Source organism: Kogia breviceps, chromosome 7, assembly GCF_026419965.1.
Source record: "Kogia breviceps isolate mKogBre1 chromosome 7, mKogBre1 haplotype 1, whole genome shotgun sequence".
NCBI lineage: Eukaryota > Metazoa > Chordata > Mammalia > Artiodactyla > Physeteridae > Kogia > Kogia breviceps.
The window spans coordinates 81793488-81820229 of NC_081316.1; the positions used below are offsets into that span (position 1 = coordinate 81793488).

At 55.1% G+C, this 26742-nt stretch overlaps 1 protein-coding gene across 2 annotated transcripts in view; it reads left to right on the plus strand.

Annotated features, from left to right (window-relative positions):
• ARHGEF17 (Rho guanine nucleotide exchange factor 17) overlaps positions 1 to 26437 on the plus strand; it is a 57556-nt gene extending 31119 nt beyond the window's left edge. The window contains exons 2-22 of one of the 2 annotated variants that reach the window (XR_010841433.1): positions 5955 to 6032; positions 12232 to 12414; positions 14829 to 14945; positions 15160 to 15252; positions 15472 to 15648; positions 15949 to 15999; positions 16255 to 16364; positions 16469 to 16554; positions 18185 to 18303; positions 18670 to 18883; positions 19494 to 19567; positions 20121 to 20320; positions 20465 to 20763; positions 21271 to 21520; positions 21819 to 21905; positions 22229 to 22296; positions 22541 to 22689; positions 23567 to 23741; positions 23857 to 24126; positions 24818 to 25757; positions 26199 to 26437. Coding sequence is in view for 1 of the 2 variants with exons in the window: in XM_059069668.2 (XP_058925651.1) it covers positions 5955 to 6032; positions 12232 to 12414; positions 14829 to 14945; positions 15160 to 15252; positions 15472 to 15648; positions 15949 to 15999; positions 16255 to 16364; positions 16469 to 16554; positions 18185 to 18303; positions 18670 to 18883; positions 19494 to 19567; positions 20121 to 20320; positions 20465 to 20763; positions 21271 to 21520; positions 21819 to 21905; positions 22229 to 22296; positions 22541 to 22689; positions 23567 to 23741; positions 23857 to 24126; positions 24818 to 25014 (2997 nt within the window). In the remaining variant the exon portion in view is untranslated. Of the gene's footprint in view, positions 1 to 5954; positions 6033 to 12231; positions 12415 to 14828; positions 14946 to 15159; positions 15253 to 15471; positions 15649 to 15948; positions 16000 to 16254; positions 16365 to 16468; positions 16555 to 18184; positions 18304 to 18669; positions 18884 to 19493; positions 19568 to 20120; positions 20321 to 20464; positions 20764 to 21270; positions 21521 to 21818; positions 21906 to 22228; positions 22297 to 22540; positions 22690 to 23566; positions 23742 to 23856; positions 24127 to 24817 lie in introns of both variants that reach the window. The other variant, XM_059069668.2, reaches the window with a different exon arrangement.
• The last annotated feature ends 305 nt before the right edge of the window (positions 26438 to 26742 follow it).

Below are 26742 nucleotides of genomic sequence, written 5' to 3' on the forward strand. Positions count from 1 at the left end.
ACTGCTCTGGGAGCCCCGGCCTGGTGCAGGTCACACCGGTTTTCACTTGCTACTCTCTTAGAATTCCCTGTGCCTGTTTTCATTGTTGGCTACTTGCGGATTGTCTGTTGGGGAGTTAAAATTTTAGTGTTGGTTATTTGGGACTCTCTGAGATGCCCACTGCTGGCCAGGGGTGTGGGGTGTGGACTCACCTTGGTTGAGGGCTGAACAGGGGGATGGGGTGGGCAGTGGGGCAGAACAGGATAAGAGGCTGCAAGGGCCAGCAGGAAGGGCTGATCCTGTGTCATGGGATGCCAGGGAAGTTTCATAAGCAGGGACCTGCATGGGCTGGTTTGCCTTTCGGTGGTGACTGATTGGTGTGTGGGGAGAAGGGAGGAGGAGGAAGTGTTATTGGAGTTATCGTCATGAGCCGGCATCTATGTGCAGAGTCCTATGGCTTGCAAAAGGGACATGGACCCTGCCCTCGGGGAACCTACTGTCCCCTGGGAAGAGATGAGCATCAATCTAGCAATTGCTCAGATGTATAATTACAAACTATGATACCTGGTCAAGAAAAACTGAGGCTCTTTGAAAGCATGAGCAGGTGCACCTGACCTAATCTGAGGATTAGGAAGGGCTTCCCTGAGGTGACATTTGCACTTAGTCTTAAAGGAAAAGAAAAAGCACTTGTAGGAGAGGGAAAAGACATGGGCCGAGGCCCTGGGGCAGGAGAGAGTCCGGTCTGTTTCTAGGAGTTAGAACAGAAGTGGCAGGGGAGGGGGATATCAAGTAAGGTGGAGCTGGGACTGGCTTGTTGATGGGTTCAGAAGGTCTCCACTGCACAGAAAACCCTGGGGGAAGCAGGTTTGGGGGATGGTGTCAGTTGGGGGTTTGGTGATTGTGGGAGCCCTCAGTACCCTAGGGGAGTATGAGTTCCCGGGTCAGCTTCAGGGTGTATCAGAGTCCCTTGGTGAGGGTAGAAGCTGGTGCAAAACTAAGCTCACCCTGCCCCCCTCATGATTAAGTGAGTCTGGAATAGGTTCAGGCATCACCTGGGATTTGAGGAACAGGTCCTGAGGATCCTGCCAGGAGACATCCTGGAGCACAGTCTGGTGGTGGTGTGGGGCAGGGGGTGTAAATGCCTGAGCCACTCCACTTGGCGGGGGGTAGTGGGATGGGGTGGAGAGGGATAGGACTGGAACCCTCTGGGAGTGTCTCAAGCAGAGGACACAGGTCAGCTGGGTGGGGTGGGAGTAGGGTTGACTCATGGTGGGCCCCTTTCCCTGGTCCACCCCCCTCCATGGTCCAAGTGCTCTGCCCCTGGACGGGAGGACAGCAGCAATTCGCAGGGATGTGTATGTGTGCACATTCCTAAATTTGTGTGCCTATTTTTGCCTGGTTATAGTTGTGTGAACACGGAAGCACATGTCACTGTGTGCAGCCCTGGGTCGGTTTCTTGTGTGTCAAGGTTCAGGTCTGTATGGAACTATATTGTTGTGTGTGCCCTTGGCTCTGACCCAGGCGTGTTTCCTAATCGAGGACCGAGGGCAGGTATCCATGTATGTGGGCCTGTTCTGTGTAGGTATTTGCATGCCACCGCGTGTGCCTCCGTGCGTACAGGTGTGGACAAAAAGTGCGTGTTTTCGAGCGTACTCCCCTTTGTCCACAGATGTGCGCGGACTTGCGTCCTCAGAGGGAGGTGGGTCCAAGAGCTGACACAGCTGTGTGGCCGAGCGGCGGGGTCGAGGTCGGGCGTCTTTGCGTGTTGGGGGAGATGGGGCCGCGTGAAGGGGGGGATGGCCCGGGAGCGGGCGACTCCCTCCGCCCTCCTCCGCGCCGACAGCGGCGCCGCGCGCGGGGCTCGCCGGGCGCGGGGCTCGCCGGGCGCACTCGAGCGGAGGAGGCAACAGCGCCGCCGCGGGCCCGACCGCCGCCATCAGATCGACGCTGGAACTGACACCGCGCGACCGCCGCTGCGGCCCGGCTGAGCCCCCGGAGGGAGCGTCGGTGGGAGGGAGGGGCCCCGTAGACCCCCGCCGCCCCGGCGCCTCTGCCCCCGGCGGCAGGCCGGCCGCATGCTACAGATGGTGAAGACCCTGGCCCAGTTCACCATCGCGCTGGAAGACATGCGCGATCTGGGCCCAGCCGCCGCCTCCGCCTCCGGGGAGCCCGCCGGGGGGAGCAGCAGCGCTGACCCTGCTGAGCCCGGGGAAGCCCAGGTATGGAGAGGGGGAGGGGCAGCGAGGGACCAGGGCCAAGGCCTAGAGCTCAGGTGACCCTGGACTGGGGGAGGCACCGGCAGATGCTGGGGCTCAGGGCCGGAAACTTGGATCCGGCACACCAGCCGCCTGGCCGTGGGGCTGGGGGCTCAGTGACCAGTGATGGGGGCAGGGAGATTGAAGGTTTGTGAGGAGCCCTGGCAGGGGTGGTGTGGCTGGCAGTACGTTGAGGTTTGGTGCCAGCCGAATGCAAACTTGGGATGGCAGAAAGGCTGGCCAGCTCAGTGGGAGTGGGAGGACTGCACCCTGAGACCCAGCCTTGGCAAGGCCTAGTGGCACTAAGCATGCGATATAGGTCTGCGTGGAGGCAGAGGCTGTCACCAGTGGTAGGTGTACTGGGCCCATAGGCTCAGGGAGAGGTTTTGTCCAGCCTCCATCTCAGGCCTGAGGCAATCCCCAGATGAATATATGTGCTGGGGGGTAGGAGGTAGTCAATTTTGCGCCCCCCCCCCTTGCCATCCTAACCCTGCCACTGGGCTTGCTGGGCCTGGGTGGTGTCCCCATTCCTGGCTCGGTGGTGTGTTCCCCTGTGGGGGCGGGGGGAGGCTTCCACAGGCTGTCTCTATGCCTTTGTGTGTCTCTCTGGAGCTGGACTCTGATTGTTCCACTCTCCTGGGCTCCAGTGAGGACTGTGGTTTTGTCCTCTTCCCCATGCTGTATTGTGTGTGTCTCTCTCCACTGCCTCAAGTCTCTGGACTGAAAGACCTGGTTCTCAGCCGGGTGACTTGGCTGCATTTTTTTTCTCTTTGCGGGGTGTCTGGCCTTTACGGCTTCTCTCTGTGTACATGTATCTCTGCCTTCATGCCATGTATATAGGAGTCTCGGGCTTTGGGTCATGATGTCACAATTATACTTGTAGGAGAGGCCCCCCTCTGTCTTCCTGCTGTATCCCTTTGGTCCCCTATCCCTCTCCCCCTTCAGTGCCCCATGCAGTGAAGGTCTGCAGATGGGGCTGTTGAGGGGTGAGAGGCTCTGGGGGAGGCTGGGCTGCCCGGGCTGTCCCGCCCAGAACAGGTGGGCCTGCTGACCTGGTTGACAGCTGCATTGCCTGCCTCTCGCTTGCCCTGGCCCCCAGCCCCACCCCCACTCACACTCACACGCGTGTCTGGGCACGTGCAGAAGGGGCGCTGGATGCAGTGACAGGGAGATGGCCTTGTTTTCCGTACCTTTACCTGACAGCTGAGTGACAACCCACTAGGCTTTCAAGCAGGGAGGAGGCTGGGAAAGGCAGCTGTTCTGGCGTCAGCCTCCCTGCATGAGTTACCCCAGCCCCGGGCCATGAGGCGCAGCACCAGCCCTGCCTCCCTTAGGAGGCCTCCCTGCCCATGACCCTCACTGCTGGGCCTGGCAGGGCTGGGCTGGGGGTGGTGGCTGTACCACCCAGGACTGAGCCTGGCCTGGTCCTACTGTCAGGGGGCTCCCTGTCCAGCAGGGAGACGGATATCGATAAACAGTCTTGCTGAGGCAGAGAAAGAATGGACCTGAAAGACCTGGTGTGTGGAGAGAGCTGCTCCTTGCTTTCCCAGCTCTAGGAGGGAGGTATTATTTGTTCAATTTCATAGAAGAGAATGTGGAAGCCCAGATGGTTAGGTGACCACCCAAGGTGACACAGCTGGTAAGGGCCAGGCTGAGGACCCTGTGGCCCACGGCTGGCTGGTCAGAGTGTGAACTCCGAATTCCTGGGCCCGAAGGCTCAGCTTGAGGTGGCTGAAGAGACTCTGGTCCCTGCTGTGCCAGTCACTGGCTGTGTGACCTCAGACAAGTCAGGTCACTTCTCTAACTTTACTTCCTCACCTGTGAAGTGGAGATGACAAGTCCTGTCATAGAGCTATGAGTGTGAGGCTGAAATGAGGCCATATCTGTGAAGTGCTGAGGTGTCCCTGCAGGAGATGGGGCATCTGGGCCTTTCCTTGGGAGGCCCTTCTGGCCCTTGATGCTCTCCCAAGCTCTCCTTCCTAGGGCGGGCCTAACTGGTGCTGCCTCATACTGGAAGCTGCCCCATTTTTTTTAAGGCCTCAGAAGCACTGAGGATAGATGGTCTGGCTGCAGCTGGGGCTCTGAGGCAGGGTTCAGTGCCTTCTCACCCATCAGAGCACAGGGCTGGGGGGTGGGGCAAGGCAGCCTCTTCCCCTCCCCCAAGGGGGTGTCATTCACCCCCACCCCTGAGTTCCTAGCAGAGGAGACCACTTTTCTAAGTATGCCTCATCATAGTACAGGCTTGGGGACAGGCATAACCCCTGAGTCCCTGGGTCGGGGCGGGGGGGGGGGACCTAAGGTGTCCACGAGCAGGGGGATAAGCAGTGGCTGGATCAGGTAGGCTGGACCAGCCCGGCACTTGGGCACACTCAGCAGACATACCCTGGGTGCAGTAGTGACCAGGGCAGCTCCACTGGTTGAGTCCCTACCCTGAGGGTCTCCCAAGGGTGGGGACTAGAAGGATGCCACAAACATGGACAACCCACCATGGCATTGCCACATGCAAAGAGCATCCACGCAGACTAGCAGGCCTTGATGGCTGGAGCCCAGACTCCAGCTGAGGCCAAGCTGAGGACTGTGAGGAAGAGTGGAGAGGGAAGAATAAGCCCCAGAGATCTGGGCCCTGGCGAGTTAGGGACCTTGCTCAGGACCACTCCAGGGCTTGGAGGAGACCTAGAGTGGAGTCCTTGCCTGGGAAGGGAATCTGTTGGAGGTGCGCCACCTGGGAAGACTTCCTGGAAGAGGAGCGGGCCAGAGGCATAGAAACTGGTGGCAAGGGTCAGTAGGTAAGCTGAGTCCCAGGGGGTGGAACACAGAGAGGGCATCCTTAGACTGACTTCCAGCAAAACCTTCCCACAGAATACGGGCTGCCCTGTCAGAGATATGCACCTTGTCCCTGGGTGTGTGGGTGCAGAGTCTGGGTGACCCCTTAGGGACTCCATAATGCAGATAATCAGAGCCTCCGGATGGAGGTGTTGGTGCCTGGATCTCCTTTTCCTCATCCTTAAAATGGGAAGAATAATCACATATACTTCACAGAGTGGTCAGAAGGATAAAATAATGCACAATGCTTAGAATAGTGCCTGGTATGGAGTAAGGCTCAGCTACTTTTACTGAGTGAACTGGGATCCAGCCTTGTCTGAGAGTGGCTGAGCCCTGCCCCTACCTTGCTGCATGACTTTCAGCACTGACTTTACCTCTCTGGGACACCTTTTCTTCATATGTAGCAGGAGGTGACATTTTTGACTTTCTGGAATGGTGTGAAGCCCAAGGTAGGGACTGACCCCACAGTGCTGAGCCTGGAGGTGGGGTTTTCAGAGTTGGCAGCTGGAGTGGGGGGTGGCCTGGAGGCATTGGCTTTCACAAATGTGAGAAGTTATTAATTTTTTTTAAGTCCTTTTCAGGAGCCCAACAGGGGAGCCAAGAAGTAAACAGGAGATCTCCAGATCTGCCAGTAGCCATGGGGATGGGAGCAGAGGGGCAAGGGTTGAGGGGCACAGTCCGGGGAGGCAGGCATTTGAGTTGCAGGAGGAGGCACTCCCTGCACGGAGGGCACGTGAGCAATGACCTGCAGAGTTGGGGTCCAGGGTGCTTTGCGGGGAGGACAGGCCTTGAAGACCGGGAAGAGGGCATGGATGGGCTCCCTGGGCCCGTGTGACTGCAGGTGGTGGGTGTGAGAGGAACAAGGCACTGCTCATCCTCTGCCTTCTGTCCCCCCAGGACATGCGGAAGCATGTGACCATGACCCTGCTGGACACAGAGCAGTCGTATGTGGAGTCACTGCGCACCCTGATGCAGGTGAGGCTTGAGGCTGGCCTGGCCTGGGTCCCTGAGAGCAACCATTCTGAGTCTAGGTGGCTGTCAGACATGTGGGAACAAACCCATTTTGTGGACAGGGGACTGAAGTTAGAGAGGAATGACCCTAGGGCGTCCCATTCCTCCATGGGAGGAAGCCCCCTCCAGCACAGGAGAGAATGCGGGAGGGGCCTTAATGCTGGTGTGACCCGGGCACCCCAGGGCAGATGCTTCCTCCTCCTACCGTCCTTCCACCTCCCTTGGCAGTCCTGGGTCTGAGCTTGGATCTGTGAATCCCCTCTGGTTCCCCACCCCTCACCTTCACTTTATTCATTGACTGGAAAAATATTGGTTGAATGGAATTAAATGTTAGCACCTGCTTTTGCCAGGCCCTGTTCCAGGTGCAGGAAACACAGGGATGAATAAGAGATAAGCCTCTGCCACAGGAGCTGACAGTCCTGCTGGGGACATAGTTGAGTATATGGGCTCTCAAGGCATCAGGGGGTGCCGGGGAGGTGTGGGGTCAGGGAATTTTCCCTGGAGGAGGTGCTGGCTTCCTCCTACCCTGCCTTCTCAGCAGCAGGAACAGCATGTGCAAAGTCAAGTAAGGAGAGGCCTGGCACTTTCAGGGGTCCATGTGGCCGGCACAGAGCACAAAGGGTCAGTCCTGTGGTGACACTGAGGGAGCCAGCAGAGCTCACGTGGTGGGGGCCCTGGATACCAGGAGGAGAGTTTGGACTCTACCAAGCGCCCTGGAGACTACTGAGAGGCTTTGAGCGTGGGTGATGTGTAGTCTCCCTCATGCTTTACAAAATCTGTCTGACTGCTGGGAAGAGAGGTAGCAGAAGAGGAGGCCAAGGCCACTGAGGTCAGGCAAGGGAGGAGAAGTCGCAACCAGGCCAGAGGCTGCAGGGAGGGAGAGTTGGGGACGGACATTTAGGAAGTGGACTGGTCAGACCAGGCATAGTAACTGGTTGGCTGTGTGGGGCAAGGTGGGGAAGCCCGGGATGATGCCTGGGCTCTGGCCTGGGTGATGAAAGCACTAGAGGATCACTACCTAGAACAGGTGGGGCGAGAGGGTGAGTTCAAGTTCAGGTGTGTGGGTCTGGGAAAGCCCAGGATCTGGGATGCACTTGTAGGTCTGGGGCTCAGGATAGAAAGCGTGGGTCTGTGCTGAAGTGGGGCCTGGCAGTCACAGTTGAGGACAGGTTTGTTGAAGCCACCTGGACAGAGCAAGAGCAAAGGGTGGAAGGGAGAGCCCTGGAAACATTCAGAGTGTTCATTCGTTCACTGAACAAATCCACAACGAGCACCTTCTGCGTAGCAGGCAGCGTTCTCTGCGGGGGGTTCAGCAGTGAGCATGAGTGGTAAGGTCCTGTCTCCTGGAGCTCACAGTGTGTGGCGGAGACTGACAGTAACCAGGCGGGCCATGCGTGAGGACAAATGGTGATGCAAAAGTGCACGGAGAGTATACTTAGTGTATTTTTCAACCTTAAAAAGGAAGAAAATTTTGACACATGCTACAAGAAGTTCTTTGACATTATGCTAAGTGAACTCAGCTAGTCACTAAAGGACAAATACTGAATGATTCCACTTATATGGGGTACCTAGAATGGCCAAATTCATAAAGATGGAAAGTAGAATGGGGTTGCCAGTGGCGGGGGGAAGGGGAAATGGGGAGTTGGTGTTTAATGGGTACAGAGTTTCAGTTGGGGAAGATGAAAAAAAGTTCTGGAGATGAATGGTGGTGATGGTTCCATAACATGAATTTTCTTTCTTTCTTTTCTTTCTTTCCTTCCTTCTTTCTTTCTCTTTCTCTCTCTCTTTCTTTTGTTGGGTCTTTGTTGCTGTGCGGCTTTCTCTAGTTGTGGCGAGCGGGGGCTACTCTTCGTTGCGGTGCGCGGGCTTCTCATTGTGGTGGCTTCTCTTGTTGCAGAGCACGGGCTCTAGGCGCACGGGCTTCAGTAGTTGTGGCACATGGGCTTAGTTGCTCTGTGGCATGTGGGATCTTCCTGGGCCAGGGCTCGAACCCGTGTCCCCTGCATTGACAGGCAGATTCTTAACCACTGTGCCACCAGGGAAATCCCAACATGAATGTACTTTAATGTGGGCATACTGAACTGTTCACTTAAAAATGATTAAAATGGCAAATTTTATGCTATATATATTTTACCACAAAAATACATTGCTTTTATGTATGTATATATATTTTAAATGCATAGAGAGATGAGAACACAGACTGGGGGTCTGCCCTGGTGTCAGGGGCCAGGGTGTTGGGTGTTTAGCTGAGACCTGAAGGGTGGGTAGGAGTTAAGTAGGGGGAGAGCCCGGAGGGAGTTGTTCCAGGCGGAGAGCACCGCAGGAACAATGGCTGAGAGGCCGGAGGAAACCTAGAGTAGCTAGGGGTGGGGAGGTGGCCAGTGTGGCTGCTGGGCCATAATTGGAATTCCATCTTTAAGAGGTGCCCCTGCCTGCCAGGCAGGGGTAGACATGCAGGGGTCTGAGGGGTCCTTTGTCGTCCCCTAGGTGGGAGTCAAAGGCATGGGAGTCAGAGAGTCCAGGGATTGAGTCACTTGCCTCCCTTCTGGGTGATGCTAGCCTAATCACCTCACACCTCTGAGCCTTTGTGTTTTTGTCTGCAAGATGTAACTAATCATTCCCTTCTCTCAGCGCGCAGATTAAAAGGTGATGGGGCTGGGCAGGGGCTGGGCGTGCCTCTCTACCTCCGAGTCTCCAGGCTGCAGGGCTGCACACGTGGAGGCTTGCAGGGCCTGTGGGTGGAAGAGCTAAGGGAGGATGGTGCTGAGGACACCAGACTGAGAGTTGGGTGGGGAGGGGTGGAGGTGGGCCAAGACAGTGTCAGCTGAAGCCAGCTGTCACTCGAGGCAGCCCTGGTGTGTTGGAGGGACTGAGGTCCAGCCCAGGGGTGTGGAGCACAGCTCTGGAGCCAGGCTGCCAGTGTTCAAACTTGGCACTACCTCTTGACCAGCCATGTGACCTGGAACAAGTTACATATCCAGTCTCTGCCTCTGTTTCCTTGTCTGTTGAGTGGGAATAATATTAGTACATGTCTCAGGTGCAGATTATGAGATGCGTGAATAATTTAGCATACTGCCTGGCAGTTCTGCCTGCATGCTTGCATGTGTGTGTGAGTGTGTATATGTAAAATCACCTTTAATCCTTGTATTAACCTTGTGAGGCAGGTATTATAATGCTCTTCTTCATCTGAGGAAATGAAGGCTCAAAGAGGTTAAGAAACCTTCCCAGGGTCATCCATCTATTAAGTGGTAACAGACTGTTAAGTCTCTTTGGGCTGCTGTAATAAAAATTCCCTAGACTGGGTGGCTTAAACAAATTGAAATTTATTTCTCATAGTTTTGGAGGCTGGGAAGTCCAAGATCAAAGTGCTGGCAGATTCATTGCTGGTGAGGATTGGCTTCCTGGTCTGTGGAAGGCTGTCTTTTCACTGTGTCTTCTTCCGTGGTGAAAAGGCTGAGGGAGCTCTCTGGAGCCTTTTTTTTTTTTTTTTTTTTTTTTTGCGCGGTACGCGGGCCTCTCACTCTTGTGGCCTCTCCCGTTGCAGAGCACGGGCTCCGGACGCGCAAGCTCAGCGGCCATGGCTCACGGGCCCAGCCGCTCCGCGGCACGTGGGATCTTCCCAGACCAGGGCACGAACCCGTGTCCCCTGCATCGGCAGGCGGACTCTCAACCACTGCGCCACCAGGGAAGCCCTGGAGCCTCTTTTAAAGGGCGCAAATCCCATTCACAAGAGCTTGACCGTCATGACCTACTTACCTCCCAAAGGCCTCACCTCCAAATAACTACCACATCAGGGATTAGGTTTCAACATATGAATTTTGGGGGGACACGTTCGGACCGTAGCAAGTAGTACTAAGAGCTGACGTTTATTGAGTGCTTAATATGTGTGTGTTACATAAGTTAATTCATATAAACCTTACTATAAACCCCCATTTTACAGATGATAAAACTAAGCACAGAGGAAGTAAGGCAATTGCTCAGGTTCACAGAGCTAGGAAGTGCCATAGCCTGGGTTGAATCCCTGTCAGTCTCACTCTACGGTGCTCCCTAGACATAGGTGATATTCAAACTGAGATTGGACTCTACAGCCCCGGTGTTCCCTTCGTAGTGACCACTGCCACCCAAATTGATTTTGGTATTGTTCCTGCAGGCCAGGAGTTTAAAATGAAGAAAGAAGTTAAATACCAAGGTTAACAGCCAGAAAGAGGTGGGATTTGAACCCAGGTCCCAAGGCTGCATCCATTCCTCAGTGTCACCCTCAATCTTGGAGTCTTTCTTCAACTCATACTTCCTAGCTAACAACCCCTCTTTCCCTGACCAACCCCTTCTTATTTCCCACTGCACTTACTACCTTCCTATATACTGTGTGATAATTTTGTTATTTATGGTGCTTATTTTCCACCTCCTTCCACTAAATTGTCAACTGCACAAGCAAGCACAGGGACTTTTGTCTGCCCACAAATGCAGCCTGTGCTTAGAAAGCTGGACACACAGTAGTTGCTCAGCGAGTATGTGGTGAGTGAATGCAGGTGCTGGCTCCTAGCAGGTTCTGCATCGGGTTCCCAGTCACTGTTTATTCTTTCCTTCCACTGTGTTCAGGCTTCTGTGTGAGGCGCTGGGACCTGGAAGTGAGCGGTTTAGCTCCTGCTCCTTGGGCAACAGACCTTGGCACAGATCCGGCCCTGGTTCAGACTAGCCTAGGAGCTGTGAGAGGGAGGCTGCCTGTCTCCTCACCAACCTTTTCAGAATCCCAAACCAGGCGAGAGGATACTGTTGAGCTTTACTTTCTCAACCTTGTTTTACAACAAGCTAGGTTTTTTAAATGTTTGTTATAAATTTTTTTGCAACATTCCGTATACTTTTTCAAACAGCCTTGTTTCTTTGGCTTGTAGTTACAGTTTAGGCCAGTAGAGGGAGACATCTAAATGAGACAGCAGCCACTGAGCAGGGCTGTTCATGCCCAGGAAATGCCACTAAGTGCAGATTTGAGGTGAAAAATGGGAGTTTTAGTCACTGATTGACCAGAAGATCTGAAAACTGTGAAAACAGTGTTCAGATAGTGTCAAATAAGCCTTCAGTAACTTTCCATATGCCCTCCCATACCCCGCCCCCGCTTTATTTCCCCCACAGCAATTAACGCCTTTTAATTTACCACAGAACTTCCACATGTAGTCGATTCTAAGACACATTCTTCACATTTTACCATCTCTGAAATCCAGGTTCATTCTATAATTGATGGCCTATAATAACTTAATTGGCAGCAGTTTTTTTGAGATAAATAAGATTAATGATGCATCTAAAATGGATAAGTAATAAGAATCTGCTGTATAAAAATATTAAATTTTTTAAAAAGTCAGTTACATAGGACCATGTATTGTCTGATTTCATTTTTATGAACCACCCAGAAAAGGCAAATCCATAGAGAAAGTAGATTAGTGGTCGCCAAGGGCTGGAAGGGTTGTAGGGAGTGGGGAGTGAGTGACTGTTAATGGGGATGGGATTTCTTTTGGGAAGATAATGAAAATGTTCTAAAATTGATTGTGGTGACAGTTGCATAACTGAGAACATACTAAAAACCACTGCATTGTATATTCTAAAAGAATGACTTGTGTGGAATGTGAATTATAGTTCGGTAAAATTGTTTTTCAAAAAAAAAATTAATCATGCACCTTAAATTTGATGAAATGTGGGTTTATTTATTTTATTCGTGTGTTTAATCTGACTAGATTGTATGGTCTATCAGGGCAGGGATTTCGATCTTTCTTGTTCACTGCTGTCTCCCAGTTCTTAGAACAGTGCCTGGCACATATAGTAAGTGCTCAAAAAAATAATTGCTGAATTAATGTGTGGGGTCTCCCAGGAGCCCAGTCTTCATGCTTTCCTCACTCCAAGCTCTGCTCATTCACACATCCAACAGATCTTTCCCAAGACCCCTCACCCCCATCCTGTGCCAGGCCCTGGGCGACAAAGTAAGGGGCGTGGGAATAGATCTTCCCATCTCCCTCCCAGAGCTCCGAGTCTAATGAGGGAGATCCAGGAGGCAGGGCCACTGAGCTGCAGGCCCACTGAGCTGCAGGCCTAGTTGATTTTGTGTGTACCTATGCTGGTGGGTTGGGGTGCCATCTCTCTGAGGGAACCTGTACTGACCCTGTGGATCCCCCAGGGCTATATGCAGCCACTGAAGCAGCCAGAGAACTCCTTGCTATGTGACCCATCGCTGGTGGATGAGATTTTTGACCAGATCCCGGAGCTCCTAGCGCACCATGAGCAGTTCCTGGAGCAAGTGCGGCACTGCGTGCAGACCTGGCATGCCCAGCAGAAGGTGGGAGACCTGCTTGTCCAGTCGGTGAGTGGCCCTGCTGTCCACTGCTATAGCTCCCACAAGCTCTTGCCTCTCCTAGGAGGGGCTGGGTGCTGCCATGGACCCCTCCACCCCTCCTGGAGACTGACTCTGATCCCTGATCCAACCCCAGAACTTGACCAGACACTGGTAGTGACCCCAGATCCTGGATTGACCTGAACCTGGACACTGCCCAACCCTAGAGCTTGGCTGGACTCTGGCATGGATCCCAGCCCCAACCAGACACTGACCCTGACCTTAGACTCAATCCCAGTTGCTGGCACTGACCTGACCCTAGTCCTGACCCTGAGCTGCCACTGACCATGACCCAGACCTCAAATGGATGCTCTTACTGACCTCAACCCCTACCTTAACCTGAATGTAAACAATTGCCCTGATCCTGACCCTGGACTTGGGCTTGATGTTGACACTGGCCTAGTCTTGACTAGCTCTTTTCTCTATCAGGCATTGTAACAATAATGGCTGTTTGGCACTTATTATGTGCTAGGCATTCTAAATACATTGTACATATCAACAACGCTAAGGAGAAAGGTATGATTATTCCCAAGTTTAAAGTTGATGACTCTGGGAATTCCCTGGCGGTCCAGTGGTTAGGACTCTGTGCTTTCACTGCCTAGGGCCCGGGTTTGATCCCTGGTCGGGGAAGTAAGATCCTGCAAGCTGTGCGGGACATGGCCAAAAAATACCCACAAACAAACAAAAAATAAAGTTTATGATTCTGCCATGTAGAGAGAGAAAAAGTAACCTGATCAAAGTCAGTTCGTAAGTGGTGGAGGATTCACCCCCAAGAAACCTGGTTCCAGCACCCACGCTCTACCCTACCCCATCCGCTCTTTCACCACGGACAAGACTTTCTTCCGCCTGTGAGCTTTTCAAGATCCTACAGTAGTGATTGGGACCTTAGGAAAGGTATTGGCTTCAGAGTTCAAAAAGGACTGCAAAAGCAAAACTAATGAACATTCAAGTAAATGTTTGTAAAACATAACAAGCCATTTTCTTTAATTGTTAAATTTAGAATTCATTTACATGAATTGAATTCTATTTGAAAAAATTTCAGTTCCATTTTGTTATTTTGCCAGAATTCCCAAAAAAGCATGATGATGGATGAGAAATCCTAGGGAAATACACACTAAATGCTTACTCAGAGCCAAATAATTCAAAAGTAAAATTGTAAAACTCCTTCCAAAAAATTCTACTAGCAAAAAAACACCTTATCTATTTTTACGCGATGTGGGTGTGTTCACATGTGTTTGTGATGTTGTGGGGCGGACGCTGGGCCTAAGAAGACCCCTGCTGACCTGCAGATCGATGTGATGAGAACCTTGGCCTGGTGGTGGTGAGACCCCAGCTTGATTGCTGACGTCTCCAGCCCATCACAACCCTCACTGTCCCTGGGTTCATCCCCCTGCCTGGAACTTGATGCTGACCAAGGACAGCAGTGGAAGCCTATGCTGACGGAGGGGTCCTGTCCCAGGATCGGGGGTGGGGTGGTTTGAGGGGCTGTCTTCCTCCCTGAGCTGTTTCAGCCTCTGCCCTGCAGCACATCTGGGGTAGGGGGACAAGTGGCCTCTATAACCTAGAACCATGGATTTGGAGGCCCAGAGGGGGCCAGAAACAGCACCACAGGTCACCTGGTCCATCCATGGTGCAGCTGAGACAGGAACTGGGGTATCAGAACTTCCAGCCAGGGCTTCTGACCGAGAATATCCACGTTTAGCCCAGCCATCAGCCAGCCAGCAGGTATTAGCCACCAGGCAGTGTGTGCCAGCCCTGAGCAGGGCTTTACTAGGAGGGATGGGAGCACCTGTCTCCTTGGAGAGGGAAGACTTGTCTTGGGGGATCAGGGAGGCCAGAGGCCAGGTATAGTTCCAGGCAGAGCCCTTGTCAGGGCAGGGAGTACTTCCTGGAAGCGGCAGAACTGGAGCTCAGCCTTAGGGTGGGTGAGCTTTGGATGGGGGGAAGGACCTTCCTGGTTGAGGGAATTACATGAGCAAAAGCCATGCAGCGGGAAAGAGCCTGTGTCACTCAGAGGACAGTGAGGAGGGAGACCTGCCTGGTTGGACTTGGTGGGGTTGGAGACCAGGGTATGGCAAAGCCCAGTCAGAAGAGAGAGAACCTAGTCTGTGCACACAGAACATGTCCAGGCACACATATGTACATGTGCATATGAACACATACAAATAAGAACCGTGTGTTAAGCATGTGTGCACACGCTTAATCACACAATCACACATATGACATGTACACGTGACACAGGAGCACATGCCCAATCCCTTAGAGACCATATCATTTCCAGATGGAGAGAAAAGATGTTGGCTCGCGAATCAGTGGAAACCAGGACAGGGTGAGGTGGGGTAGGGGACACCTTGAGGGTGCCCAACCTGCCTCTTCACCCACAGTTCTCCAAGGACATCCTGGTCAACATCTACTCTGCCTATGTCGATAATTTTCTCAATGCAAAGGATGCCGTGCGTGTGGCTAAGGAGGCGAGGCCCGCCTTTCTCAAGTTCCTGGAGGTACTGGGGCTGGGCAGGGGGATGGAGGCCACCCTCTGTGGGCCAGCTTTGGGAGCCCCAGGAGCCCCCAGCCTGGGCACCAGAGCCCTACCCTGTGGGTCAGTGTCTGCCCTCGGGCTGAGCTGGAGAGGCTTGCTGGGGACCTGTCCCAGGACATTTCCATCTTTGCATGTCATTCCTCACTTGGGTGCCCATCCACCGTTTTGCGTTTCAGCAAAGCATGCGTGAGAACAAGGAGAAGCAGGCACTGTCCGACCTCATGATCAAGCCCGTGCAGCGGATCCCACGCTATGAGCTTCTGGTGAAGGTGGGCATGGGGCTGGGTGGGCAGGTGGGCAAAGCCTGGAGGCATGTGGGGATGCAGGGGGCTCTGTGGCCCCCACTTGGTGGAGACACAGGGGTCAGGTAGGAAAGGAAGTCCTCTCTGGAGTCTACCCCCAGTCCCTCCTCTTCCAGCAGTCACTGTGGGGCCCCAGGGCCTGACAGGGGCAGCTAAGCAGAGGTCTGGTGCCCGTCCCCACCCCAGGACCTCCTAAAGCACACGCCTGAGGACCACCCGGACCACCCGCTCCTGCTGGATGCGCAGCGCAACATCAAGCAGGTGGCTGAACGCATCAACAAGGGCGTGCGGAGTGCCGAGGAGGCAGAGCGGCATGCCCGTGTGCTGCAGGAGATCGAGGCCCACATCGAGGGCATGGAGGATGTGAGTGCCGCCCTGCCCTGCTCCACCCATGCCTGGTTCCAACCTGGAACTGTGGCCATGTCCACGCCCACAGCAGTGTCTGCAGTGTGTTTGCATCCATCTCTGTCCACATCTGTGTCCTCTCCCGTGTCTGTTTCTGGCCACATATCCCGTGGCCTGACAACACAGCATCAAGAGGGTGGACAAGATGTTGCTTCCACTGACCTGGCCCATGGAGCGGGACCAAGGGGTCACCGGGGTCTGGAGAGGGGAGGGAGTCATAATGAGCCTTCAAGATGCCTTGTCCCTCCTGCCCCACAGCTCCAGGCCCCTCTGCGGCGGTTCCTGAGGCAGGAGATGGTCATTGAAGTGGTAAGAAGTGTCCCGTTATCTGCCCACCTGTCGCCACCTCCCTGCTTTCTTCACACTTCTGCTCACAGCTTCTGCCCACGGGCCTCCTGCTCTTCCACCCCAGCAGGAGGCCTGGGTCACGTCCCAGCTCTGCCTCTGCCTCTGACTCTGGACATGTGGGGGAGCCCTCCCCCCTCCCTGGGCCTGGCTGTCCCCTTGGGCATGGTGGGCAGGAGGGTGGGCCTCTGGGCCTGAATCCTGCGTCGGTCCCCACAGAAGGCAGTCGGTGGCAAGAAGGACCGGTCCCTCTTCCTGTTCACGGACCTCATCGTCTGCACCACCCTGAAGCGGAAGTCAGGCTCCCTGCGGCGCAGCTCCATGAGCCTGTGAGCGGCCAGGATACGGTTGGGGAGCCCGGGCGGCGGGAGCGGTTGTCCCTCCGTGGCCCACTCCCCAGCCCTGGCCAGAGCACCCGCTTGGCTCCCCACAGGTACACGGCAGCCAGCGTCATTGACACGGCCAGCAAGTACAAGCTGCTGTGGAAGCTGCCACTGGAAGACGCAGACATCATCAAAGGTGGGGCTGGCTCAGGCCTGCCCGGGGTTCTGGGCTTTGGGGGGTCTTCCTCTGAGAAGCCTGCCTGAAGGGTTTGTGCTGTGGTCAGGTTGGCTGGCTATCTATCTGCTTTTCTGCTTTCTGGCCTCACTTTCCCATCCTGTCCAAGGGGGCTGGCCTGTGGGATCCGGTTTGTGCCCTGCAGAGCCGGACCAGGGCCTGTCCATGCAGACCACCTTCTGACCGGGCAGGGGCCTGCCATGGGCTAGCAGGTGGGCTAGGCTGCGGTGGTGCAGGGAGCGCAGACATACCCGTAGCCTTGATTCAGTGCACAAACGCACTTAGGCGCCTCATAGTAGATGATGGCGCACTGTTCTGGGCCACCAGTTTTGTGTCTGGGGAACAGACTCACTCAAGTCAGTCCAGTCAAAAGGCTGGTTGGAATGATCCTTTTGTTTGGGGCTGAGACTGTTGGGAGCTGAGGCAGCGGCTTCAAAGAGCCGCCCCGCCGGCTGTGTGTGTTCCTCCCTCCCCTCTGTGCCGGTTCTCCTCACTGCTGTCAGCTTTCTCTGCCTCCTCGTAACTCCTGTGATCCATCATGGCCTTTTCTGCGTTGTGGCCTTTCTCGCTCAGCTCTCAGCCGCAGCTGCTCCAGGATGAGCGGTTCACCTTCCTGAGTGGGGTGGTGGTTCTGGGATGGTGGTGAGGGCACCTCTGGACCGGCAGGCAGGTCAGGCCCAGACTCTGTCGCTGAGCTCACTTGAAGTGGCCCTCGGGGTGAGGGAGAGGCTCACTCAGCCCCTAGGTGAACCCAGGCCTGCCCCACACGGGCCCCTATGTAGGAAGACAAGCTGATTATTGGTCCGGCTCATCTCTTCTCACTAGAGAACAGGCCGGTGGAGAAAACGACTACCTTTAGGTTAGGTGTCCGCACCTGGTCCAGTCAGCTGTGGCCAGAGAGGGCGAGGGTCACAGGGAAGAAAGCGTGGCTGCCCAGGTGGGGGAGGGTTCTGGGGGAACAGTTACCCCTCAGAAGGAGCAGGAGATATCCTCAGCCCTGGCTTGTCTAGTACACTCCGCGGCCGTCTACTCAGCCCATTGGTGGGCCACTGGTCTAGGGCATTCGCCCCCCGCCAGGCGTGTAGGGCCAGCTACTTGGCAGTGGTCGGGTACGGAGTAGGACCAGAGAATCTAGGTCGTCAGCTCATTGCTCCCTCCTGTGTGGGGGAATTGAGTCCCCGGTCAGCAAATTTGACTGCCGGAGGCTCTGCCTGCCCAGCTGACTCCCCTGTGGGAGGCTATACCACCCAGCACTCCAGCGTCAGCTGGAGCCTGCATAACCTGCAGAGCCGTCTGCTGTTTATTCTTTGTGCTCTTCCAGGGAGTTTTCCAAGGGACCGACACCCTGTGCCAGGTGGCTGTGAATCAGGCCCAGTCCCCTGCTCTTGGGCCTGGAGGTTCTGTCCAAGCTGCCTATTAACTTTGGGGTTAATGTTAACCTGAGGTCTTGTGGTTTACAAGCTGTCAGTTAGTCAGGCTGTTCCCTGCACCCAACTGCAAGTTGGGAGGGGAGGGGAGGGGAGGAGTGTCTGTCGAAGCCCGACCTTGTCTGTGTCTGGATCTGCCCATGGCCTTCCTCTGTCCCCACTAGGGGCGTCCCAAGCCGCCAATCGAGAGAACATCCAGAAAGCTATCAGCCGCCTGGACGAGGACCTGAGCACCCTGGGCCAGATGAGCAAGCTCTCTGAGAGCCTCGGTTTCCCCCACCAGGTCTGCGCCTTCTGCCTGAGGTTCCCTAACCCAGCCTGAAGGAGAAATAACAGCCTTGTCATTTGCCTGAGGGAGAGGACATCGCTGTCAGTTACCTGAGGGGGAAAATACAGCCTCACCCCATCTGAAGGAAGTCATGTGTTCCAGGCCTGAGGGTGGAGACACAGCTCCATCCCCAGCTGAGGGAGGAGAGAGGGCCCATCATGTCTATGGGAGGGATCCAAGAGGCTACCTCTTGGTCTCAGGGGAGAAACAGAGTCCCATTTTCTGTCTGAGGGAAAAGGCAGATCCCCAGTCCCATCCCCAGGGCAGGGTCAGGCTGTGGGGAGAAGTGAGGCCCTGAGGCCTGGGCCCTCATCCCTGCAGAGCCTGGATGATGCACTGCGGGACCTCTCGGCTGCCATGCACCGGGACTTGTCAGAGAAGCAGGCGCTGTGCTATGCGCTTTCCTTCCCTCCTACCAAGCTGGAGCTGTGCACCACGAGGCCCGAGGGCACCGACTCCTTCATCTTTGAGTTCCCCCACCCTGACGCCCGCCTTGGCTTCGAGCAGGTCTTTGATGAGGCCAAGAGGAAACTGGGTAAGCCAGGGCCTGGGCCAGTGCCCTCCTCCCAGAACCTCCAGGCAGTGGGCAGCACCTTGCAGCTGTCTGTGACATCAGGAGCCAGAAATCCCTAGACTGCCATGTCCTATGTTCCAGTCTCTGCCAGTGGGAGGGTAGACTTAGACTTCTGCAGAGAAATATAGCACTTCCCCAGGGCCTCCTTGGCAGGGATTCTGTGGATAAGGTCAGCTTAGGGCAGGGGCCCTATCGTGGGAGTGGATGGCCAGGACCTCCCCCGCAGCCCCATACACACAGACACACACACACACAGACACACACGCAGACACACACACACATCACACACACACACACACACACACACACACACACACACACACACTGAGCAGTCCTGGATCAGGGAAAGCTGTTGATTGGGGTCCATAGAAAATCCTTAGAGACCTCTGGGTCTACCTCTTTCATCGTACAGATGGGAAAATTGAGGCCAAGGACAAGTAGGACATAACGCACAGCCACCTCATTGTCCCTGGAGAGACCCTGAGAGGCAGGAGAGGAAGGAAGACGGGCAAGGTCAGGACCAGGGTGAGGTGGGTGCTAAGTAGTGTCTGTCTGTCCATCTCCACTACAGCCTCCAGCAAAAGCTGTCTAGACCCTGAGTTCCTGAAGGCCATTCCCATCATGAAAACCCGCAGCGGCATGCAGGTGTGTGTATGCACCTGGGTAGGTGGGGGCATGTAGTCTAAGCCAGCATGTGTTTGTGTGTTTTTGTTCTGTGTACAGCATCATGTACATGTCTTGAACATTGCAATGGCTCCCTATGTCTTTGTACAGCTCTCTGCACAAGCACATGGACAGTGCATATGTGTCCCATGTATATGGGTATATTCATGCACATATGTATCTGTGCATGTGAACAGAACTATACCATTGATGTGAAAGTGTCTTATTTATGTGCTTGTATAAGTGCATACATATGGACAGAAGTTACCATTTTTCACATTTGTTAACACACATACATGTATGTGTGATCATATTTGGAGTAGATATATGTGTAAACACATATGAATATATGATACCTATATCACAGAGGGATGTGTGCATTTGATGTGTAGAGTGTCATGTGTGCTGTATGTGTGCACGTGTATGCATAGGGTGTGTTGAGAATCCATACACACCCACGAGGGCCTGGAGAGCAGTGTGGAGTTGGCAGCAGTTCCTCCATTCATCTTCCCCTATCCTTTGGCGCTTTCTGCAGTTCTCATGCGCAGCCCCGACCCTGAGCAGCTGCTCAGAGCCCACGCCTGAGGTGTGGGTGTGCAACAGCGACGGCTACGTGGGCCAGGTATGCCTGCTGAGCCTGCGCGCCGAGCCTGACGTGGAGGCCTGCATCGCCGTCTGCTCCGCCCGCATCCTCTGCATTGGGGCCGTGCCAGGCCTGCAGCGCCGGTGCCACAGGTGAGGCGCGGGCGGGGCCTGGGGACAAGGGGGGTCCCCCCCCTCAGCACACACTGAGGCCGCTCCAACGTGATGTGGGCGGGGCCTGGAGTGCGGCAGAACCTGGCTACTGGCGGCTCTCATCCCCACCGCTTCGTCTCGCAGGGAGCGGACTGCGTCCCTGAGGAACCCCCCAGAGACGGCACCTGAGCCCACCGGGCCAGAACTGGACGTTGAGGCGGCAGACGAGGAAGCGGCGACACTGGCCGAGCCGGGGCCCCAGCCCTGCCTGCACATTTCCATTGCGGGCTCGGGCCTGGAGATGGCACCAGGCCCCCCCGAGGGTGACCCCCGCCCAGAGTTGGTGCCTTTTGACAGTGACTCTGACGATGAGTCTTCGCCCAGCCCCTCTGGGACCCTGCAGAGCCAGGCCAGCCGGTCCACCATCTCCTCTAGCTTTGGCAGTGAGTATCCAGCTGGGGCTGTCAGGCAGGGTGGACCCCCAGAGCAGGGGGCAGCCCAGCTGTTAGTGATGGGTGAGTAGGGGTGGGCATAGGCAAAGGCATGGAATCAAGCCTCAGGGTGTTAGCACAGAGAGCACTGGGGGCAGCGGCTATGACACCAAAGATCCAGAGAGCATGGGATAGTCCGGCTGGATCCTGAGGACCTTGGAATGTCCAGTTGAGGAAGATGGAGTAGGAGGGGTGGAGTGGTTGGTCCCTCTGTCCGTGGTGGTGGATTGGAGGGGGCCAGGCTAGGACTATGAGCCTGTAGCACAGAGCTTTCAGTCAGCAAGGTAACAAGGGCTGAGCTGATGCAGAGGTCTGGGGGTGTGGGGAGAACAGTGGTGGGAGGCCCTGAGGCGGGGCATGGCCCAGAAGGGTGCACTGAGGGAAGATTAAGGCCTAGAGAGATACCAGGTCTTGGGCCTGGCAGAGGGGAATGGAGAAAGAGACCTTTGTCTTCCTCAGATGAGGAGACCCCGAGCTCCAAGGAGGCCACAGCAGAGACTACCAGTTCGGAGGAGGAGCAGGAGCCTGGCTTCCTACCACTGTCCGGCTCCTTCAGGCCTGGCAGTCCCTGCGGCACCAGCCCAATGGATGGGAGAGCCCTTCGCCGGTCCAGCCGTGGCTCCTTTACCCGTGGCAGCCTGGAGGACCTGCTGAGTGTTGACCCTGAGGCCTACCAGAGCTCTGTGTGGCTGGGCACTGAGGATGGCTGGTAGGGACAGGGGAGGTGCCGGGCCCACGGTGCCAGAACCTGAGGTCCCTGTTTTAGAAATTGTATGGTGTCCTGAAGCAGAAGTAGGAGGGGCTTTGGTTCAGACCTCAAGGGTACTGCCAGCCGGGGCTGCCGGAGGGTCTGAAACCCACAGGGAGGCCGAGGCTGTGGGATTTGGGTACCTTGGGCGGGCACCTGCCAGGAGGAGATCCTGGTGGAGGCAAGTAGGCAAATAGGGGTGACTCCAGGGATTGGTATGCCCAAGCACTTGTCACAGGTACACACCACTGATCCACAGTGTCCACGTGTACCAGTCCTCTGACAGCATCCGTGATCGCAGGAACAGCTTGAAGCTCCAGCACGCGGCCTCTGTGACCTGCATCCTGTAAGGCCCCTGGATGGCTCTTCTGGTTCAGACTCTTCTCAGCTACACATGCAGACTTCCTTCTGCCCCCACCCCGGGTCCCCTTCCCTACTGGCCCCTCCTTTCAGTGGCCAGAGGCCTGCCCTAGGCTAACTGTGCCTCTCACACACCGTGTCCTTGTGCAAGTCACTACCTCTTCTTAGACTCAGGTGCCCACCACCTAGAGAACGGGGTGGGAGGAGGTGGTCTCTCAGGAGCCATAGGCATTCCATCTGCGATTCCCTGGGCCCAGGTGATCTCCTTCAGCTTCTTGAAACCCTTGATGACTCCTTTTCCTTGCCTAGGTATCTGAATAACCAGGTGTTTGTGTCTCTGGCCAATGGAGAGCTCGTGGTCTACCAAAGAGAAGTAGGTGAGTGCCCACCCCTCCCCCTCCCCCCTGGAGCCCCTTCTGGTATTGGATTTCCCTCTTGAGCAAGATGGGGCCTTGGGGCTACAAGTCTAGAGGTGTGACTTTGGGTAACTCCCAGGTCTTCTCTGGGCTTTGGTGTCCTCATTGATAAATGAGGTTATCAGCACCTTATTTCAGGGGAGGGTGAGGCTCAATGCAATACTAGATTGAATTTGCTGTTTTCTTTACCCTACTCCCACTCCAGGCCATTTCTGGGACCCCCAGAACTTCAAATCGGTGACCCTGGGTGCTCAGGGGAGCCCCATCACCAAGATGGTGTCTGTGGGTGGGCGGCTGTGGTGTGGCTGCCAGAACCGAGTCCTTGTCCTGAGTCCTGACACACTGCAGCTAGAGGTATTGGGGATGGCGGTGTGGTTGGGGAATTGGTGCTTGGGGTGAGCCAGGCCCACGAGAGAGGAGATTAGACCACGGGGCCATAAAAAAGCATCCAGCTGAGAGGTCAGGGCTTTCCCCTGACCACTGTATGAATCTGGGCCAGCCCCTGTCCTTCTCAAATCCTTATTTCCTTTCTAGCTGATGAGGGCTACAGTAAGTGCCCCATGTACATTAGAATTCTTTATTCCTCCTCCCCGCCCCCAACCCCATTTCTCAACTCAGGTATTGGGGTCTTTGGGGGGTGGACAAAGGTCCTTCCTGATATCAGTATCCCTTAGCATTATTCTGGCCTTTAGTCTTGATTTGATTTATATATACATTAGAGATTGTCAGCCTGGTAGTATCCAGGGTTAACTAGTTCCCTTGATTTCCCTTTCACTTACCCCATCGTTGGCTGGGCTGGGAGTGTAGAGGTGTAGAGCCGGGTTCAGGCCCAGGTTTGTGACTGACTTGCTGATGCTCTTGGGCAGGTTCCTTTCCCTTCTAGACTTCAGTTCCCCAGCTGTACAGGGTGAGGCCAGTGATTGCTCTTAAAACTCTTCAAGATTTGAACTTCTCTGATCATTAACTCACTCAAGTTTCATGGAGAAAGGGCACTTCCATTTTAATTCCTGAGGTTTCAGTGGGGAGGTTCCAGTGAAACCAAGGTTTGAAAGGTTAATCATCCAGACCAAGGAGCAAGGCTGCCTTTGCTGTCAATCCTGTGGGCTTTCTGGAGAGGTTTGGTGTGAGTTGTAAGGAGGGAGGGATGGGCACTGGTGAAGCACAAGGTAGGGAGGGGCCAGCGAAGGCAGGCCTGTCAGTCACCCATCTGCTCTCTACCCCTGCCCCCCAGCATACATTCTCCGTGGGGCAGGATTCCAGCCGCAGCGTGGCTTGCATGGTGGACTCCAGCCTGGGCGTGTGGGTGACACTGAAAGGTAGTGCCCATGTGTGTCTCTACCATCCAGACACCTTTGAGCAGCTGGCAGAGGTAGATGTCACACCTCCCGTGCACAGGATGCTGGCAGGTACTGACCTCAGTCTACCCCTGCCCCTTCCCTTGGAGCCTTTCTGTCCCTGGCATTGAGGAGGCTGAGCCAGGGCCAGGACTCGGCCCCAGCACTGGTCTGTCTCCCACCCCAGGCTCAGATGCCATCATCCGGCAGCACAAGGCTGCCTGCCTAAGGATCACAGCACTGCTGGTGTGTGAAGAGCTGCTGTGGGTGGGCACCAGTGCTGGCGTCGTGCTCACCATGCCCACCTCACCCAGTACTGTCAGCTGCCCTCGGGCGCCTCTCAGCCCTGCTGGCCTAGGCCAGGGACACACTGGCCACGTCCGCTTCTTGGCCGCAGTCCAGCTTCCAGATGGCTTCAACCTGCTCTGCTCAACCCCACCACCTCCCCCAGACACAGGTGGGTCTACTACACATCCTACCCCAACCCAGGGACCTCGGCTTTGGGTTTAGGACTCCCCACCATCCTGCCAGAAGAAGGTTAAGAGGGAGGAAAAATGTAATACAGAGCTGGAAGTGGCATATATTACAGGAAATAGGCTATAGAAACCCCAAAATAAAACCTATTAGGATACTCTGTGTGTGTGTGTGTGTGTGTGTGTGTGTGTGTAAAATTCTGTCCAGAGAATGTCATGAGAACGAGGGAGTGAACTACAAGCTAAGAATTACAATATGGCACAGGAAGGGATATATACAACAGGAAATAAAACAGGACTGGAAATGATGTATAGGGCAGGAAGTAGAGTCAGGAAGTGATGTGCAGAGCAGGAAATAGAAATAGAGTGGCAGATAGGATAGGAAAGGGATTGTGAGGATTAGAAAGTGAAACATATTAGGAAATGTACATGAAAGAGGTCACAGTTAGCAGTCTTGTTTGGCAGGACAGGAAATCATACTCCCAAGAGGTAGTAGCTGTGGCCTCAGGAAGCAGGGAAGCCTCGGTCAGGAGTTGTCTGGGTCCAGAGAAGACTTAAGTTGCCTAACTGGGAAAGGGCTGTTGGAAGTGGGAAATGAGTATGAAGAGAGCCAGGTTGAGATGGTGCCACCCCCAGTCACCCCCAGGCTAATGGATCCTCCCCTCTGCCCCCCAGGCCCCGAGAAACTGCCCTCACTGGAGCATCGGGACTCCCCTCGGCACCGAGGCCCTGCCTCGGCCAGGCCTAAAATGCTGGTTATCAGTGGAGGCGACGGCTACGAGGACTTCCGACTCAGCAGCGGGGGCAGCGGCAGCAGCGAGACCGTGGGCCGAGACGACAGCACAAACCACCTCCTCCTATGGAGGGTGTGACCTTGTCCATGGTGGCCCAGGACTCGCCCGCCTACCTGCCCTCAGCCTGCTTGCCTCTTCCAAGCCCACAGGCAGACCCTGACCAGGAGTGTCTGACCAGGGCTGCGCCCCTCCCTGCACGGGCCACCTCCCATCCTCGTGGAAGCATTCCCAACGGAGCACCTGTGGGCCAGCCGGGCCAGGGCCTTTCCCAGCCCTCTCTCTGGCTGCTCCGGTGCTCCCAGTCATGATGGGGGTGGGGAGGGGGGCCCATGGGCTGCCCAGGACCTCTGTCCCTGGAGCTTCTACCAAAGACACGGCTGGGCCTGGACCCCACAGGGCTGGGGAGGGCCATGTGCAATATTTGGAGGGTTTTCTGGGGGCAGTGGGAGGGCTAGGGGATGGAATCCTTTCCCATGTACAGTATTTATGTTTCTTTTTAGATGTGTATCTTCCCAAGCACTTATTTATGCAATGACCTGGGGCATGGAGTGATTTGAGAAAATGAAAGAAGAGAAAAGAAAACAAAAACGCTATTCCTGCCCTAGGAACCACACTGGGACCCTAACCAGCCTTCCTGGAGGGACCAGTCCCCCTCTCATTATGTACGCGCACGCGCGCACACACATACACACACACACACACACACACACACACACACTCTCTCTCTCTCTCTCTCTCTCTCTCTCTCTCTCTCTCTCTCTGTCTCTCTCTCTCCATGTTCCGGGCACTAAAACACTGCCTCTTAACATACACTTTCCACGGCCTCATCCTGACTGGGCTGCCCTCCAGTATCCAGAGAAAAGGGCCAAGTCCCCTCAGTCATCCAGAACAAGGTGATGACTACGGGGGCAGTGACTCCCTTCCGGGGGCCTTCCCCAGGCCTTGGCATTTCCTTGCTTGTTGGCAGTGCCTTAGTGGTTTCTGAATTTGGGAACACTGACTGGGCCTTGGCCAGGGCTCTCTCTTGGCCTGAGCAGGGAAAGGGCCCTCGCTCTCCTCACAGTTGCCCCCCAACCCCTGTGTCTCATGCACTGGCACATATGGTTACCTTGGGAGGGTGGACCTAGGAGCCCCCTCACTCTGACCACTGACTCCCTCTCTTCACACCCTCTTCTGCCAGGGGCAGCCCTTCCAGGAAGGATGCCCAAAGCTGAGGGGCTGGACGTGGCCTCTTCGGCTGGGAAGGCTACCGTGGAGGGCAGCCTCTCCCCTGTCCCCCGACTGCAGAAGCCAGTCTGACCCCAGCCCCCGTGCTTCTTCAGCTGCAGCTCCAAAGGTCTGGTGTCAGTTGGGGTTTGTTTTTGTTGTGTTTGGTTCTGTTTTTGTTTGGGGTGGGCGGGTCATTGCGGTCTTAGACTATGTTTCTCTTGCTACCAAACAGTCATGTATTAACTTTCCCTGGATGATGAAGTTTAAAGAGTCAATAAATAGAAACACCAAATGACTGGTCCCCATTGGCAGCCATGGAGGCCTCCTGCCAGCAACCTCAGGGATCCCTAGCTGCGTGGGCCCCCCAGCACCCACCCACTTTGGCAGAAGTGGGACTCAGAGACCCAGAAGAGTGCTGAGATGGCAAGATGGCCAGATTCGCTGTGCTTTCCCAGGCAGGTCTGTCTGGGCTGCAGCTTCCTCGTCAGGAAAACCAAGAGTTGTGCTAGTCAGATGCTTTATAACCAGGGCTGCATGTTAGAATCCCTTACAGGTTACATAGTAAACACAAAGCATAATACATAAATTATACTTACA